A 16,269-nucleotide genomic window follows, 5' to 3' on the forward strand; every position below is an offset into this window, starting at 1 on the left:
CTAATTGTTCCCTTCCAGCTGGTTTCCTATTTTGCTTCCAGAAGATCTTTCTAAGTGACCGCTCTGATCACACTGCTCCCTATATAACCCCTCGAGTGGCTCCTGCTGCCCTGGTCCCCCAGAGGAGGCATAGGCCTTCAGGACCAGGACTGAGGCCTCTTCATCCTTATCCTTTGCGCTTCCCCTCTCTAGAACCTGGCAGTCCAGTGCGGGAACCAGTCCCGGAGCTTGCAAAGCAACTCTCGGTCTGTCAAAGAATTGGTGATGGGCATATCTACACAAAACCATGTCTCCTGGACATCATGACCTTGCTGGTCCCAAATCTTGCCTTGTATACCGATTGAATAAATATTTTGATAAATGAATAAATGAGTGCTCTGATACAAGAACAGGGTTAGTTGGCTATACAATAATATAAGAAAAGGTACTTTAGAGAAGAACTAGTGATAGTAAAACAATTTTTTTATGCCCTTGAGAAGATTCATGGTAAAGAAAAGTGGGTTGAACTAGTTAACATCTAAGATTATCTCAGCTCTTAAATTCTATGATTTTGTTATCTATATGACTGCCAGACACCAGGGTACAAATATAAATAAAACACAGTTCTTGTTCATTAGACATTTTAACCGTTGACTATGGATAGTTTTAAAAAAATCTTTCAATTTGTGCTTTTTTTGAGTAATAATGATTATGTGTGTGCACATATGTATATATTCATATGCATATGTACAGCTATGAGCAGTTTATATATTGTGAATTGTTTATAACCTTTGCCCATGTATCTACTACAGTATTTTTAAAACTTGATGTGGTTTGTAAAGGTTTTTTGTATATGTTAAATACTCTGGTTCTTTGTTTTATAAGTATTTTCTCAGTTTGCCATTTGTCTTCCTAAAGGCCTTTCTCATCCTACAATTGTACAAATATTTGTTTGTATTTTTTTCTAGTACCTTTATGGTTTCGTTTTTCCTTAAAAACACTCTAATCCATTGAGGATTTGCTCTTGTGTATGGCATGAGTTAGGGATCTGACTTTATTTTTTTCCAGATGTTTAGCCGGTTGTTCTAACACCATTTACTGAATAGTATATACATCTTCCACTGAATATAGTAGTTTTATATCTTCCAACATGTCTCTTTCTTTTTTTTTCCCTCCGGCTGAAGAGTGACTGGGCTTTCAATTCTGGGGTTAAAAGTAATAGCTAGTCACTTCCCATTTATGAACAAGGGGACATCACACAGTGTAGAGAAAAAACACATTTGACCCTTCAAAGAAGTGGTCATAAGTAAGATACAAATTGGGGTAGTCAGTATATGCTGTTCAACAGATATTCCCAGGTCTCTGCCTTCCAAATACTTGGTAGGATTGTATTTCCTGACCATCGTGGTTGGCTGAGGCCATCTGCCTAGTTCTGACCAATTGTGAGTGGACGTGATGTGTGTCAGTTTTGGGCCAGAGCATTTAATTGCTGGTGTGAGGCTTTTCAGAACTCTCTTTGCTGTTGGCTGATGACATGATATTCAGGACGGTGGCTGCCCCTTCAGCCTGGATCCCTGAATGACTACGAGGAGCAAAGCCTTCCTGTCCTCCCGTATTGGTCCTCCCATACTGGACGTGTAGTGTGAGCACTAAGTAAACCTTACTGGTTATAAGCCACTGAGATTTGGAGGCATAACCTAGCCTGTCCTGATTTATATACATATTCCCTTTCAGTATTTCAATTTGATTTTTTTTTTAATTAAAAATTTTATTTATTTATTTTTGGCTGTGTTGGGTCTTCGTTTCTGTGCGAGGGCTTTCTCTAGTTGCGGCGAGCGGGGGCCACTCTTCATCGCGGTGCGCAGGCCTCTCACTATCGCGGCCTCTCTTGTTGCGGAGCACAGGCTCCAGACGCGCAGGCTCAGTAATTGTGGCTCACGGGCCCAGTTGCTCCACGGCATGTGGGATCTTCCCAGACCAGGGCTCGAACCCGTTTACCCCTGCATTGGCAGGCAGATTCCCAACCACTGCGCCACCAAGGAGACCCTCAATTTGATTTTTTAGACATCAGCGGAACTCAAACTAGAGGCTTCTCTAAGGAGAAGGTATTCTTTTCATGTATACTGATTGATACTAGGGAGAAATAAGGTAATTTTAGAAAGAAGTCACGAAATAACAACTTCCTATATATATTTTTTTCAGGTAATCTGGAGCTCTCAAAATGTTTGCCAAAGCAACAAGGAATTTTCTTAGAGAAGTTGATGCTGGAGGTCACCTGATCGCTGTATCAAACTTGAATGACTCTGATAAATTACAACTTCTAAGTCTGGTGACCAAAAAAAAGAGATTGTGGTGCTGGCAGAGACCCAAGTACCAGTTTTTATCTGTCACCCTGGGAGATGTACTCACAGAAGACCAGTTTCTGAGTCCAGGTATGTTTCTTTGGTTATATTCTGCAGTTAGTTCCAGAACAGGAGGTGATTCTTCTTTTAGACACACGTTGTCTTGAGTGATTCTAAGGCGATACCTTATAAGCAATTCTCCTGTTTCTTTGCCTACTGTTTTAAAAACATATCCTTTTGTAAAATGAGAAAATTCTGCAGGCCTGACATGAAAAGGTATAGCTTAATATTTAAGAAATAATATTGCAGTTTTGGTATAAAAGTACAGCATGCTCATTTGTAGGTGTTGTGGCCCCTCAGCATAAGTGGACTGGTTCTACCTCCCCAAATTTGGTTTTGTGTTGAGGTTGATGATGCCACATACCCATCAGGAGGGTGTGAAAAGTTTTATTACTCACAAAATGAAGCTTTTCTGGGGACAGCATGGCAGGTTCCCAAGGCTGATCCAAAAATAGCTAGAGAGAAGGAGGGGATAAGAGATGGGCTCAGTTTCTCTAGTGAATAGGAGGTGTGGTGAGGGTTCTGCATGTAGGCTGGGGCTTACAAGGTTTCAATTTCCTGCCGGTGCCAATGGAGGGAGCACCTGGGGTTTCTTACCCTATTGCCCAGATGTGTAACAGAAAGGAAAGAAGGGGTGGTGGGCTTGAAACATTAAACATCAAAAATGGGGGGTTTGACTCATTATTACAGAGGAGTATTTATAAAATATAGAAAGGCAAGAAAACAAATCAACAAAAATTCCTCCATCAAGTGTTAATTCCCATTAACACTTGGATTGTATCTTTTCTTTCTCTGCATCTAATTTTTTAAAAACAAAATTGGAAACATACTACATATAATTTTTATATACTCCTCATTTATTTTTTATTTAACCTTATATGTTTTCCTTCATGGGTTTAAATATTTCTTAGTACTGTTTTCAACTGTGTATGCACCCTAATTTGCTTAACCAGTCCAATTTACTGCTTCATAAATAAGGCTGCAATGAATATTGTTATCTGAATTTTTGTTGTTGTTTTTGTTTTTCCTTTAAGCAATTGCTTTAGCATAGATTCTTTTTTTAATTAAAATTTTGTTTCTTATTTTTTTTAACATCTTTATTGGAATATAATTGCTTTACAATGTTGTGTTTCTGCTGTATAACAAAGTGAATCAGCTATATGTATACATATATCCCCATATCCCCTCCCTCTTGCATCTCCCTCCCACTCTCCCTATCCCACCACCCCCATCCCACCCCTATAGGTGGTCACAAAGCACCGAGCTGATCTCCCTGTGCTATGCGGCTGCTTCCCACTAGCTATCTATTTTACATTTGGTAGTGTATATATGTCCATGCCACTCTCTCACTTCATCCCAGTTTACCCTTCCCCCTCCCCGTGTCCTCAAGTCCATTCTCTAGGTCTGTGTCTTCATTCCTGTCCTGCCTCTAGGTTCATCAGAACCATTTTTCTTTTTTAGATTCCATATATATGTGTTAGCATACGGTATTTGTTTTTCTCTTTCTGACTTACTTCACTCTGTATGACAGACTCTAGGTCCTTCCACCTCACTACAAATAACTCCATTTCATTTCTTTTTATGGCCGAATAATATTCCATTGTATATATGTGCCGCATCTTCTTTATCCATTCATCTGTCAGTGGACACTTAGGTTGCTTCCATGTCCCGGCTATTGTAACTAGTGCTGCAGTGAACATTGTGGTACATGTCTCTTTTTGAATTATGGTTTTCTCAGGGTATATGCCCAGTAGTGGGATTGCTGGGTCATATGGTAGTTCTATTTTTAGTTTTTTAAGGAACCTCCATACTGTTCTCCATAGTGGCTGTATCAATTTACATTCCTACCAACAGTGCAAGAGTGTTCCCTTTTCTCCACACCCTCTCCAGCATTTATTGTTTGTAGATTTTTATTTTTTTTAGATTGGGAGTGTTTTATTTTTATTATTTATTTATTTATTTATTTATGGCTGTGTTGGGTCTTTGTTGCCGTGCGCGGGCTTTTCTCTAGTTGCGGCGAGGGAGGGCTACTCTTTGTTGCAGTGCGCGGGCTGCTCATTGCGGTGGCTTCTCTTTTTGTGGAGCACAGGCTCTAGGCACATGGGCTTCAGTAGTTGTGGCACATGGGCTCAGTAGTTGTGGCTCTAGGGCTCTAGAGTGCAGGCTCAGTAGTTGTGGTGCATGGGCTTAGTTGCTCCGTGGCATGTGGGATCTTCCTGGACGAGGGCTCTAACCCATGTTGCCTGCATTGGCAGGCGGATTTTTAACCACTTTGCCACCAGGGAAGTACCGTGTTTGTAGATTTTTTGATGATGGCCATTCTGACTGGTGTGAGGTGATACCCCATTGTGGTTTTGATCTGCATTTCTCTAATGATTAGTGATGTTGAGCATCCTTTCATGTGTTTGTTGGCAATCTGTATATCTTCTTTGGAGAAATGTCTCTTTAGGTCTTCTGCCCATTTTTGGATTGGGTTGTTTGTTTTTTTGATATTGAGCTGTGTGAGCTGCTTGTATATTTTGGAGATTAATCCTTTGTACGTTGCTTCATTTGCAAATATTTTCTCCCATTCTGAGGGTTGTCTTTTCATCTTGTTTATGTTTCCCTTTGTTGTGCAAGAGCTTTTAAGTTTCATTAGGTCCCATTTGTTTATTTTTGTTTTTATTTCCATTTCTCTAGGAGGTGGGTCAAAAAGGATCTTGCTGTGATTTATGTCATAGAGTGTTCTGCCTATGTTTTCCTCTAAGAGTTTGATAGTGTCTGGCCTTACATTTAGGTCTTTAATCCATTTTGAGTTTATTTTTGTGTATGGTGTTAGGGAGTGTTCTAATTTCATTCTTTTACATGTAGCTGTCCAGTTTTCCCAGCACCAGTTATTGAAGAGGCTGTCTTTTATCCATTGTATACTCTTGCCTCCTTTGTCAAAGGTAAGGTGACCATATGTGCGTGGGTTTAATCTCTGGGCTTTCTATACTGTTCCATTGATCTATATTTCTGTTTTTGTGCCAGAACCATACTCTCTTGATTACTGTAGCTCTGTAGTATACTCTGAAGTCAGGGAGCCTGATTCCTCCAGCTCCATTTTTCTTTCTCAAGATTTCTTTGGCTATTCGGGGTCTTTTGGTTTCCATACAAATCATAAAACTTTTTGTTCTAGTTCTGTGAGAAATGCCATTGGTAGCTTGATAGGGATTGCATTGAATCTGTAGATTGCTTTGGGTAGTATAGTCATTTTCACACTGTTGATTCTTCCAATCCAAGAACATGGTATATCTCTCCATCTGTTGGTATCATCTTTCATTTCTTTCATCAGTGTCTTATAGTTTTCTGCATACAGGTCTTTTGTTTCCCTAGGTAGTTTTATTCCTAGGTATTTTATACTTTTTGTTGCAATAGTAAATGGGAGTGTTTTCTTAATTTCACTTTCAGATTTTTCATCATTACTGTATAGGAATGCAAGAGATTTCTGTGCATTAATTTTGTATCCTACTACTTTACCAAATTCATTGATTAGGTCTAGTAGTGTTCTGTTAGCATCTTTAGGATTTTCTATGTATAGTATCATGTCATCTGCAAACAGTGACAGTTTTACTTCTTTTCCAATTTGTATTCCTTTTATTTCTTTTTCTTCTCTGATTGCCGTGGCTAGCACTTCCAAAACTCTGTTGCATAATAGTGGTGAGAGTGGACATCCTTGTCTTGTTCCTGATCTTAGAGGAAATGCTTTCAGTTTCTCACCATTGAGAATGATGTTTGCTGTGGGTTTGTCGTATATGGCCTTTATTATGTTGAGGTAGGTTCCCTCTATGCCCACTTTCTGGAGAGTTTTTATCATAAATGGGTGTTGAATTTTGTCATAACCTTTTTCTGCATCTACTGAGATGATCATATGGTTTTTAATCCTTAATTTGTTAATGTGGTGTATCACATTGATTGATTTGCGTATATTGAAGAATCCTTGCATCCCTGGATAAATCCCACTTGATCATAGTGTATGGTCCTTTTAATGTGTTGTTGGATTCTGTTTGCTAGTATTTTGTTGAGGATTTTTGAATCTATATTCGTCAGTGATATTGGTCTGTAATTTTCTTTTTTTGTAGTATCTTTGTCTGGTTTTGGTATCAGGGTGATGGTGGCCTCATAGAATGAGTTTGGGAGTTTTCCTTTGTCTGCAATTTTTTGGAAGAGTTTGAGAAGGAAGGGTGTTAGCTCTTCTCTAAATGTTTGATAGAATTCACCTGTCAAGCCATCTAGGTCTGGACTTCTGTTTGTTGGAAGATTTTTAATCACAGTTTCAATTTCTTTTTTTTTAAAATCTCATTCTAAATTTAATCAGTAGGAAAAATATGCAATAACAAAGATATTTTTTTTCTTTTTTTCTTTTTTTTCCACAACTCACACACACACACTGTATTTTATTTTTACAAGAGATAAATAAACTGACACCAAGCATTGTAAATGGATGACCACAACAAAAGCAACAATGATTGCAATTACCAAACACGAAACACACTCATACTATGTCATAATATTGACATTCAGTCCAGTAATCCTCCACTGTAACAGCTCCTTTACTTTGCAGTGAAAATTGATTTGTATATTTTTGGCCTCTGAGTCCTTGTGGGTTTTTTTTTTTTAATTCAAACAGAAAGTCACAAAAATTATAATCATCCTCATTAGTTCACTCAGTCCCATGTAATTAATTTTTTTTTCATCTTGATCTTTTGTTAGCACTTTTATGAATTCATCAGTTTTCCATTAGAGTTCTGAAAATGCTTATTCATTCAGTTCAGCAGTATAGTCAGTTACCAGAAACCTGTGCTTGTCAGAGTCTTTTCCATGAATTCCTTGTAGCTGAAACCCTTTTATAGGAACATTTTTGCGAAAGCATCAGAGTACACCCAGAACTGTCTGTAAATGACAAAAGACTTAAAAATGACCACAGGTAAAGATTTGATGAAAGTTCATAATAATGCAGTTGACAAGGAAATTTAGTTATTTCTGAGATATACATTTTAAAGTAATAACTAGAATTATGATTTATAACATTATACCAGAATATATAAGATTTTTAGAAACTTCATGTAATGTCTGAAACATTGATATTAACATATTTCCATACAAATAACCCAAAGAAAGTTTAGTTGTTTTTTGTTTGTTTGTTGTTTTATACTGCATGTTTTTATTAGTCATCAATTTTATACCCATTAGTGTATACACGACAATCCCAATCACTCAATTCAGCACACCACCATCACCACCCCACCATGGTTTTCCCCCCTTGGTGTCCATACGTTTTTTCTCTACATCTGTGTCTCAACTTCTGCCCTGCAAACCGGTTCATCTGTACCATTTTTCTAGGTTCCACATACATGCGTTAATATACGATATTTGTTTTTCTCTTTCTGATTACTTCACTCTGTATGACAGTCTCTAGATCCATCCACGTCTCAACAAATGACTCAATTTCGTTCCTTTTTATGGCTGAGTAATATTCCATTGTATATATGTACCACATCTTCTTTATCTATTCGTCTGTTGATGGGCATTTAAGTTGCTTCCATGACCTGGTTATTGTTAAATAGTGCTGCAATGAACATTGGGGTGCATGTATATTTTTGAATTATGGTTTTCTCTGGGTATATGCCCAGTAGTGGGATTGCTGGATCATATGGTAGTTCTATTTTTAGTTTTTTAAGGAACCTCCATACTGTTCTACATAGTGGGTGTATCAATTTACATTCCCACCAACAGTGCAAGAGGGTTCTCTTTTCTCCACACCCTCTCCAGCATTTGTTGTATGTAGATTTTCTGATGATGCCCATTCTAACTGGTGTGAGGTGATACCTCATTGTAGTTTTGATTTGCATTTCTCTAATAATTAGTGATGTTGAGCAGCTTTTCATGTGCTTCTTGGCCATCTGTGTGTCTTCTTTGGAGAAATGTCTATTTAGGTCTTCTGCCCATTTTTGGATTGGGTTGTTTGTTTCTTTAAAATTGAGCTGCATGAGCTGTTTATATATTTTGGAGATTAATCCTTTGTCCGTTGATTCGTTTGCGAATATTTTCTCCCATTCTGAGGGTTGTCTTTTCGTCTTGTTTATGGTTTCCTTTGCTGTGCAAAAACTTTTAAGTTTCATTAGGTCCCATTTGTTTATTTTTGTTTTTATTTCCATGACTCTAGGAGGTGGATCAAAAAAGATCTTGCTGTGATTTATGTCAAACAGTGTTCTTCCTATGTTTTGCTCTAAGAGTTTTATAGTGCCCCGTCTTACATTTAGGTCTCTAATCCATTTTGAATTTATTTTTGTGTATGGTGTTAGGAAGTGTTCTAATTTCATTCTTTTACATGTAGCTGTCCAGTTTTCTCAGCACCACTTATTGAAGAGACTGTCTTTTCTCCATTGTATATCTTTGCCTCCTTTGTCATAGATTAGTTGACCGCAGGTGCGTGGGTTTATCTTTGGGCTTTCTGTCTTGTTCCATTGATCTATATTTCTGTTTTTGTGCCAGTACCATATTGTCTTGATTACTGTAGCTTTGTACTATAGTCTGAAGTCAGGGAGTCTGATTCCTCCAGCTCTGTTTTTTTCCCTCAAGACCGCTTTGGCTATTCGGGGTCTTTTGTGTCTCCACACAAATTTTGAGATGATTTATTCTAGTTCCGTAAAAAATGCCATTGGTAATTTGATAGGGGTTGCATTGAATCTGTAGATTGCTTTGGGTAGTATAGTCATTTTCACAATGTTGATTCTTCCAATCCAAGAACATGGTATATCTCTCCATCTGTTGGTATCATCTTTCATTTCTTTCATCAGTGTCTTATAGTTTTCTGCATACAGGTCTTTTGTTTCCCTAGGTAGTTTTATTCCTAGGTATTTTATTCTTTTTGTTGCAATAGTAAATGGGAGTGTTTTCTTAATTTCACTTTCAGATTTTTCATCATTAGTGTATAGGAATGCAAGAGATTTCTGTGCATTTATTTTGTATCCTGCAACTTTACCAAATTCATTGATTAGGTCTAGTAGTTTTCTGGTGGCATCTTTAGGATCCTCTGTATAGTATCATGTCATCTGCCAACAGTGACAGCTTTGCTTCTTCTTTTCCAATTTGTATTCCTTTTATTTCTTTTTCTTCTCTGAGTGCTGTGGCTAGGTCTTCCAAATCTATGTGGAATAATAGTGGTGAGAGTGGACATCCTTGTCTTGTTCCTGATCTTAGAGGAAATGCTTTCAGTTTTTCACCGTTGAGAATGATGTTTGCTGTGGGTTTGTCGTATATGGCCTTTATTATGTTGAGGTAGGTTCCCTCTATGCCCACTTTCTGGAGAGTTTTTATCATAAATGGGTGTTGAATTTTGTCATAACCTTTTTCTGCATCTATTGAGATGATCATATGGTTTTTCTTCTTCAATTTGTTGATATGGTGTATCACATTGTTTGATTTGCATATATTGAAGAATCCTTGCATCCCTGGGATAAATCCCACTTGATCATGGTGTATGATCCTTTTAATGTGTTGCTGGATTCTGTTTGCTAGTATTTTGTTGAGGATTTTTACATCTATATTCATCAGTGATATTGGTCTGTAATTTTCTTTTTTTGTAGTATCTTTGTCTGGTTTTGGTATCAGGGTGATGTTGGCCTCATAGAATGAGTTTGGGAGTGTTCCTTCCTCTGCAATTTTTTGGAAGAGTTTGAGAAGGATAGGTGTTAGCTCTTCTCTAAATGTTTGATAGAATTCACCTGTGAAGCCATCTGGTCCTGGACTTTTGTTTGTTGGAATATTTTTAATCAAAGTTTCCATTTTATTACTTGTGATTGGTCTGTTCATATTTTCTATTTCTTCCTGGTTCAGTCTTGGAAGGTTATATCTTTCTACGAATTTGTCCATTTCTTCCAGGTTTTCCATTTTATTGGCATAGAGTTGCTTGTAGTCATCTCTTAGGATGCTTTGTATTTCTGCGGTGTCTGTTGTAACTTCTCCTTTGTCATTTCTAATTTTATTGATTTGAGTCCTCTCCCTCTTTTTCTTGATGAGTGTGGCTAATGGTTTATCAATTTTGTTTATGTTCTCAAAAAACTAGCTTTTAGTTTTATTGATCTTTGCTATTGTTTTCTTTGTTTGTATTTCATTTATTTCTGCTCTGATCTTTATGATTTCTTTCCTTCTGCTAACTTTGGGTTTTGTTTCTTCTTCTTTCTCTAGTTCCTTTAGGTGTAAGGTTAGACTGTTTGAGATGTTTCTTGTTTCTTGAGGTAGGCTTGTATAGCTATAAACTTCCCTCTTAGAACTGCTTTTGCTGCATCCCATAGGTTTTGGATCATCGTGTTTTCATTGTCATTTGCCTCTAGGTATTTTTTTATTTCCTCTTTGATTTCTTCAGTGATCTCTTGGTTATTTAGTAACGTATTGTTTAGCCTCCATGTGTTTGTGTTTTTTTACGTTTTTTTCCCTGTAATTGATTTCTTATCTCTTGGTTAGAAAAGATGCTTGATATGATTTCAATTTTCTTACATTTACTGAGGCTTGATGTGTGACCCAAGGTATGATCTATCCTGGAGAATGTTCTGTGCACACTTGAGAAGAAAGTATAATCTGCTGTTTTTGGTTTGAAGGTTCTATAAATATCAATTAAATATATCTGGTCTATTGTGTCATTTAAAGCTTCTGTTTCCTTATTAATTTTCTCCTTGGATGATCTGTCCATTGGTGTAAGTGAGGTGTTAAAGTCCCCCACTATTATTGTGTTACTGTCGATTTCCTCTTTTATAGCTGTTAGCAGTTGCCGTGTGTATTGAGGTGCTCCTATGTTGAGTGCATGTCTAGTTATAATTGTTATGTCTTCTTCTTGAATTGATCCTTTGATCATTATGTAGTGTCCTTCCTTGTCTGTTGTAACATTCTTTATGTTAAAGTCTAATCTGATATGAGTATTGCTACTCCAGCTTTCTTTTGATTTCCATTTGCATGGAATATCTTTTCCATCCCCTCACTTTCAGTCTGTATGTGTCCATGGGTCTGAAGTGGGGCTCTTGTAGGCAGCATATATCTGGGTCTTGTTTTTGTATCCATTCAGCAAGTCTGTGTCTTTTGGTTGGACCATTTAATCCATTGACATTTAAGGCAATTATCAATATGCATCTTCCTCTTACCATTTTCTTAATTGTTTTGGGTTTGTTACTGTATGTCTTTTTCTTCTCTTGTGTTTCCTGCCTAGAGAAGTTCCTTTAGCATTTGTTGTACAGCTGGTTTGGTGGTGCTGAATTCTCTTAGCTTTTGCTTGTCTATAAAGGTTTTAATTTCTCCACTGAATGTGAATGAGATCATTGCTGGGTAATCTTGGTTGTAGGTTTTTCCCTTTCATCAGTTGCAAGATGTCGCCACTCCCTTCTGGCTTGCAGAGTTTCTGCTGAAAGATCAGATGTTAACCTTTTGGGGATTCCCTTGTATTTTATTTGTTGCTTTTCCCATGCTGCTTTAAATATTTTTTCTTTGCATTTAATTTTTGATAGTTTGATTAATACATGTCTTGGCCTGTTTCTCCTTTGACTTATCCTGTATTGGGCTCTCTGCACTTCCTGAACTTGACTATTTCCTTTCCCATGTTAGGGAAGTTTTCAAGTATAATCTCTTCAAATATTTTCTCAGTCCCTTTCTTTTTCTCTTCTTCTTCTGGGACCCCTATAATTCGAATGTTGGTGCGTTTCATGTTGTCCCAGAGGTCTCTGAGGCTGTCCTCCGTTCTTTTCATTCTTTTTTCTTTTTTCTGCTCTGAGGCAGTTATTTCCACTATTTTATGTTCCAGGTCACTTATCCGTTCTTCTGCCTCAGTTATTCTGCTATTGATTCCTTCTGGAGTATTTTTAATTTCATTTATTGTGTTGTTCATCACTGTTTGCTCTTTAGTTCTTTTCGGTTTTTGTTAAACGTTTCTTTTATCTTCTACATTCTATTTCCAAGATTTTGGATCATATTTACTAACATTACTCTGAATTCTTTTTCAGGTAGACTGCGTAGTTCCTCTTCATTTGTTTTGTCTGGTGGGTTTTTACCTTGCTCCTTTATCTGCTGCATATTTCTCTCTTTTCTCATTTTGTTTAACTTACTGTGCTTGGGGTCTCCTTTTCGTAGGCTGCAGGTTTGTAGTTCCCGTTGTTTTTGCTGTCTGCGCCCACAGGGTGAGGTTGGTTCAGTGGCTTGTGTAGGCTTCCTGGTGCAGGGGAATGGTGCCTGTGTTCTGGTGGGTGGGGCTGGATCTTGTCTTTCTGGTGGGCAGGGCTGCATCCAGTGGTGTGTTTTGGAGTGTCTGTGAATTTAGTATGACTTCAGGCAGCCTCTCTGCTAATGGGTGGGGTTGTGTTCCTGTCTTGCTAGTTGTTTGGCATGGGGCATCCAGCACTGGAGCTTGCTGGCTGTTGGGTGAGCTGGCTCTTAGCGTTGAGATGGAGATCTCTGGGAGAGCTCTTGCCAATTGATATTACGTGTGGCCAGGAGGTTTCTGGTGGTCCAGTGTCCTGGACTCGGCCCTCCCACCTTGGAGGCTCAGGCCCAATATCCGGCTGGAGCACCAAGACCCTGTTAGCCACACAGCTCAGAAGAAAAGGAAGAAAGAAAAAAAAACAAAAAAAACAAAAACAAAAAAACAGACAGAATCCTAGGACAAATGATAAAAGCAAACCTATACAGACAAAATCACACAAAGAAGCATATACATACACACTCACAAAAAGAGAACAAGGAGAAAAAATATATATAAAAAAAAGGAAGAGAGCAACCAAACCAATAAATAAATCCACCAATGATAATAAGCACTAAATAGTAAACTAAGATAAACATAAAACCAAAAACAAATCAGATGCAGAGAGCAAACCCCAAGTGTAGCGTTGCTCCCAAAGTCCACTGCCTCAGTTTTGGGAACATTCGTTTCTATTCAGGTATTCTTCAGATGCAGGGTTTATCAAGTTGATTGTGGGGATTTAATGTGCTGCTCTTGAGTCTGCATGGAGAAATTTCCCTTTCTCTGTTCTCACAGCTCCTGGGGTTCAGCGTTGGTTTTGGCCCCGCCTCTGCGTGTAGGTCACCCTCAGGAGTCTGTTACTCACCCTTACAGAAGGGGATTAAAGCAGCAGCTGATTAGGGCTCTCTTGCTCACTCAGGCTGGAGGAGGGAGGGGTTCGGTCGTCATAATTGGAATGCGAGGTGAGCCTGAGGCGGCAGAGGCCGGCATGACGTTGCAACAGCCTGAGGCGCGCCGTGTGTTCTTCCGGGGAAGTTGTCCCTGGATCATGGGACCCTGGCAGTGGCGGGCTGCACAGGCTCCTGGGGGGTGTGGATAGTGACCTGCGCTTGCACACAGAATTCTTGGTGGCAGCGGCAGCAGCGTTAGCAGTTTATGCCCGTCTCTGGGGTACAAGCTGATAGTCGTGGCTTGCGCCTGTCTCTGGAGCTCTTTCAGGCGGTGCTCTGCCTTCTGTGGGCACACTGGGAAGGGATCCCCTCTCCTCACGCATCCTGAAACAAAGATCTCGCCTCTCTGGCAGCTCCAGACTTTTTCCTGGACTCCCTCCCAGCTAGCTGTGGCGCACTAGCCCCCTTCAGGCTGTCTTCACGCAGCCAACCCCAGTCCTCTCCCTGGGGTCCGACCTCCAAAGCCCGAGCCTCAGCTCCCAGCCCCCACCTGCCCTGGTGGGTGAGCAGACAAGCCTCTCAGGCTGGTGGGTGCTGGTCGGCACCAATCCTCTGTGCGGGAATCTCTCCGCTTTGCCCTCTGCACCCCTATTGCTGTGTTCTGCTCTGTGGCTCTGAAAGTTCCCCCTGCCCACCCCTCTTCCCTGCCAGTGAAGGGGCTCCCAAGTGTGTGGAAACTTTTCCTCCTTCACAGCTCCCTTCCAGAGGTGCGGGTCGTGTCCCTATTCTTTTGTCTCTGTTTTTCCTTTTTTTCTTTTGCCCTACCCAGGTACGTGGGGGTTTTCTTGCCTTTTGGGAAGTCTGAGGTCTTCTGCCGGCGCTCAGTAGATGTTCTGTAGGAGTTGTTCTACATGTAGATGTATTTTTGATGTATTTGTGGGGAGGAGGGTGATCTCCATGTCTTACTCCTCTGACATCTTGAAGGTCTCCCTTTTTTCTTATTGAGATATAGTTGATTCACAGTATTATATTAGTTTCAGGTGTACAATATAGTGATGCAAAATTGTTATAGATTATACTCCATTTATAGTTATTAGATAATATTGGCTATATTCCCTGTGCTGTGTAATATATTCTTATAGCTTATTTACTTTATACATAGCAGTTTGTACTTCTTAATCCTCTACCCCCATCTTACCCCTCCCCCACTTCCCTCTCCCCTTTGGTAACCACTAGTTCTCTATATCTGTGAGTCTGTTTCTTTTTTTATTATATTCACTAGTTTGTTTTATTTTTTAGATTGTACATGTTAGTGATAACATACAGTGTTTGTCTTTCTCTGATTTATTTCACTTGGCATAATACCTTCCAAGTCCATCCATGTTGTTGCAAATGGCAAAATTTCATTCTTTTCTATGGCTGTGTAGTATTCCATTGTGTGTGTGTGTGTGTGTGTGTGTGTGTGTGTGTACCACATCTTCCTTATCCATTCTTCTGTTGATGGACACCTAGGTTGCTTACATATCTTGGCAATTGTAAATAATGCTGCTATGAACATTAGGTTGGCATAGATTCTTAAAGATAGAATTACTGGACCAGAGGTTGGGAACTTTTCCAAGACTTTTGGTACTTATTCCTACACTACTTTTTGGAACATGGTGATATATGAAAGCACCATCAGCTCTTAATTATTGGACTAGATGATGTTTGAGTCTTCTTTCAGCCCTAAAGTTCTCTAATTTTGTGATTGCATCTCCCTTAAAGGGGAAAAGTGATAGAGGAGATAATTTGAGTTGACAAATAATCTCTGAACTTTCTTCCAGCTCAGCATTCTAGCCAATACTTTCTTCAGCCAGGCTCATTATCAGAGCTGTCAAGCAATGGGCAAGTGAATTGATATTAATTTTATGTCATGTTTTCCTCCTGGATGTCTGGTAGAACTCTTACTGCATAGTGTAATAACTAAATATAAGGAAAGGCAAGAGAAAAAAAAATTCACAGAACAGACCATGGACCCCTGAGTAATTGGAATTTCACCGCTCTGTGCTGTTGAGGTGCTTCTTTCGTGGTGTCCTGAGAGCTGTTGTTAGATGGGTCAGGCCAGTTGCAGCCCCTGCAGATTAGGAAGTCCCACATATGCTCATCATCTGAGGCCAGAGATCATGCCTGGTTCTGTGTCCTGTTGCTGTTAGGGCTGTGATGAGAGGTGCCCTCTACTTTGTCTTCTGAGCAGATTCATGATGCCTCACCTTTGTTATTCTTGCCCCTGGCAACAACACTGGAGTGTTATGTTGCCCAGGGGTGCGGAGGTTGGAGGGTGGTGACTTGGTTGTCCTACCGATGGCCTGTTGGCTTCCTCACTTTTCCCTTCCACCTGCAGCAGCGGATAACTTGATGCAGACGTGTGCACAAATGACATCTGTTTCGGAGGTGTGTCTAGTGTGGCATTTTGCAGTACACAGACAGTCTTGATTGTCCTTACCTGCTGTGGGATCCAGTTTTGGGGTCAGAGTTTTCAGGAGTGGTAATAAGCCTGATTGGGACTGGAACTGGGATCTAAGTGTAGAACTTCTGTCTGTGTAGTACTTTATACAATCTAGGACTGTCCTGTTTATCAGGAAATGATGTTGCTTTGGTCTAAACCCAGTGGATCGATTGAGCACTTGCTATGTGCCAGGCTCTGTATTACATGCTTTACATACATCAACTTCCAGTAGAACCCATCAGGTAGGTATTATTAATTATCTCCAAATTACAT

The 16,269-nt window shown here is 39.4% G+C and overlaps 1 protein-coding gene across 1 annotated transcript in view; it reads left to right on the forward strand.

The window, feature by feature from the left end:
* Positions 1 to 2,200: 2,200 nt before the first annotated feature.
* The window catches only part of GSDME (gasdermin E), a 67,580-nt gene continuing 53,511 nt past the window's right edge, over positions 2,201 to 16,269 (forward strand). The window contains exon 1 of the mRNA XM_036864189.1: positions 2,201 to 2,411. Within this exon, the coding sequence (XP_036720084.1) occupies positions 2,201 to 2,411 (211 nt within the window). The remainder of the gene's footprint in view (positions 2,412 to 16,269) is intronic.

This window comes from Balaenoptera musculus, chromosome 9 (genome assembly GCF_009873245.2).
Source record: "Balaenoptera musculus isolate JJ_BM4_2016_0621 chromosome 9, mBalMus1.pri.v3, whole genome shotgun sequence".
NCBI classification, from domain to species: domain Eukaryota; kingdom Metazoa; phylum Chordata; class Mammalia; order Artiodactyla; family Balaenopteridae; genus Balaenoptera; species Balaenoptera musculus.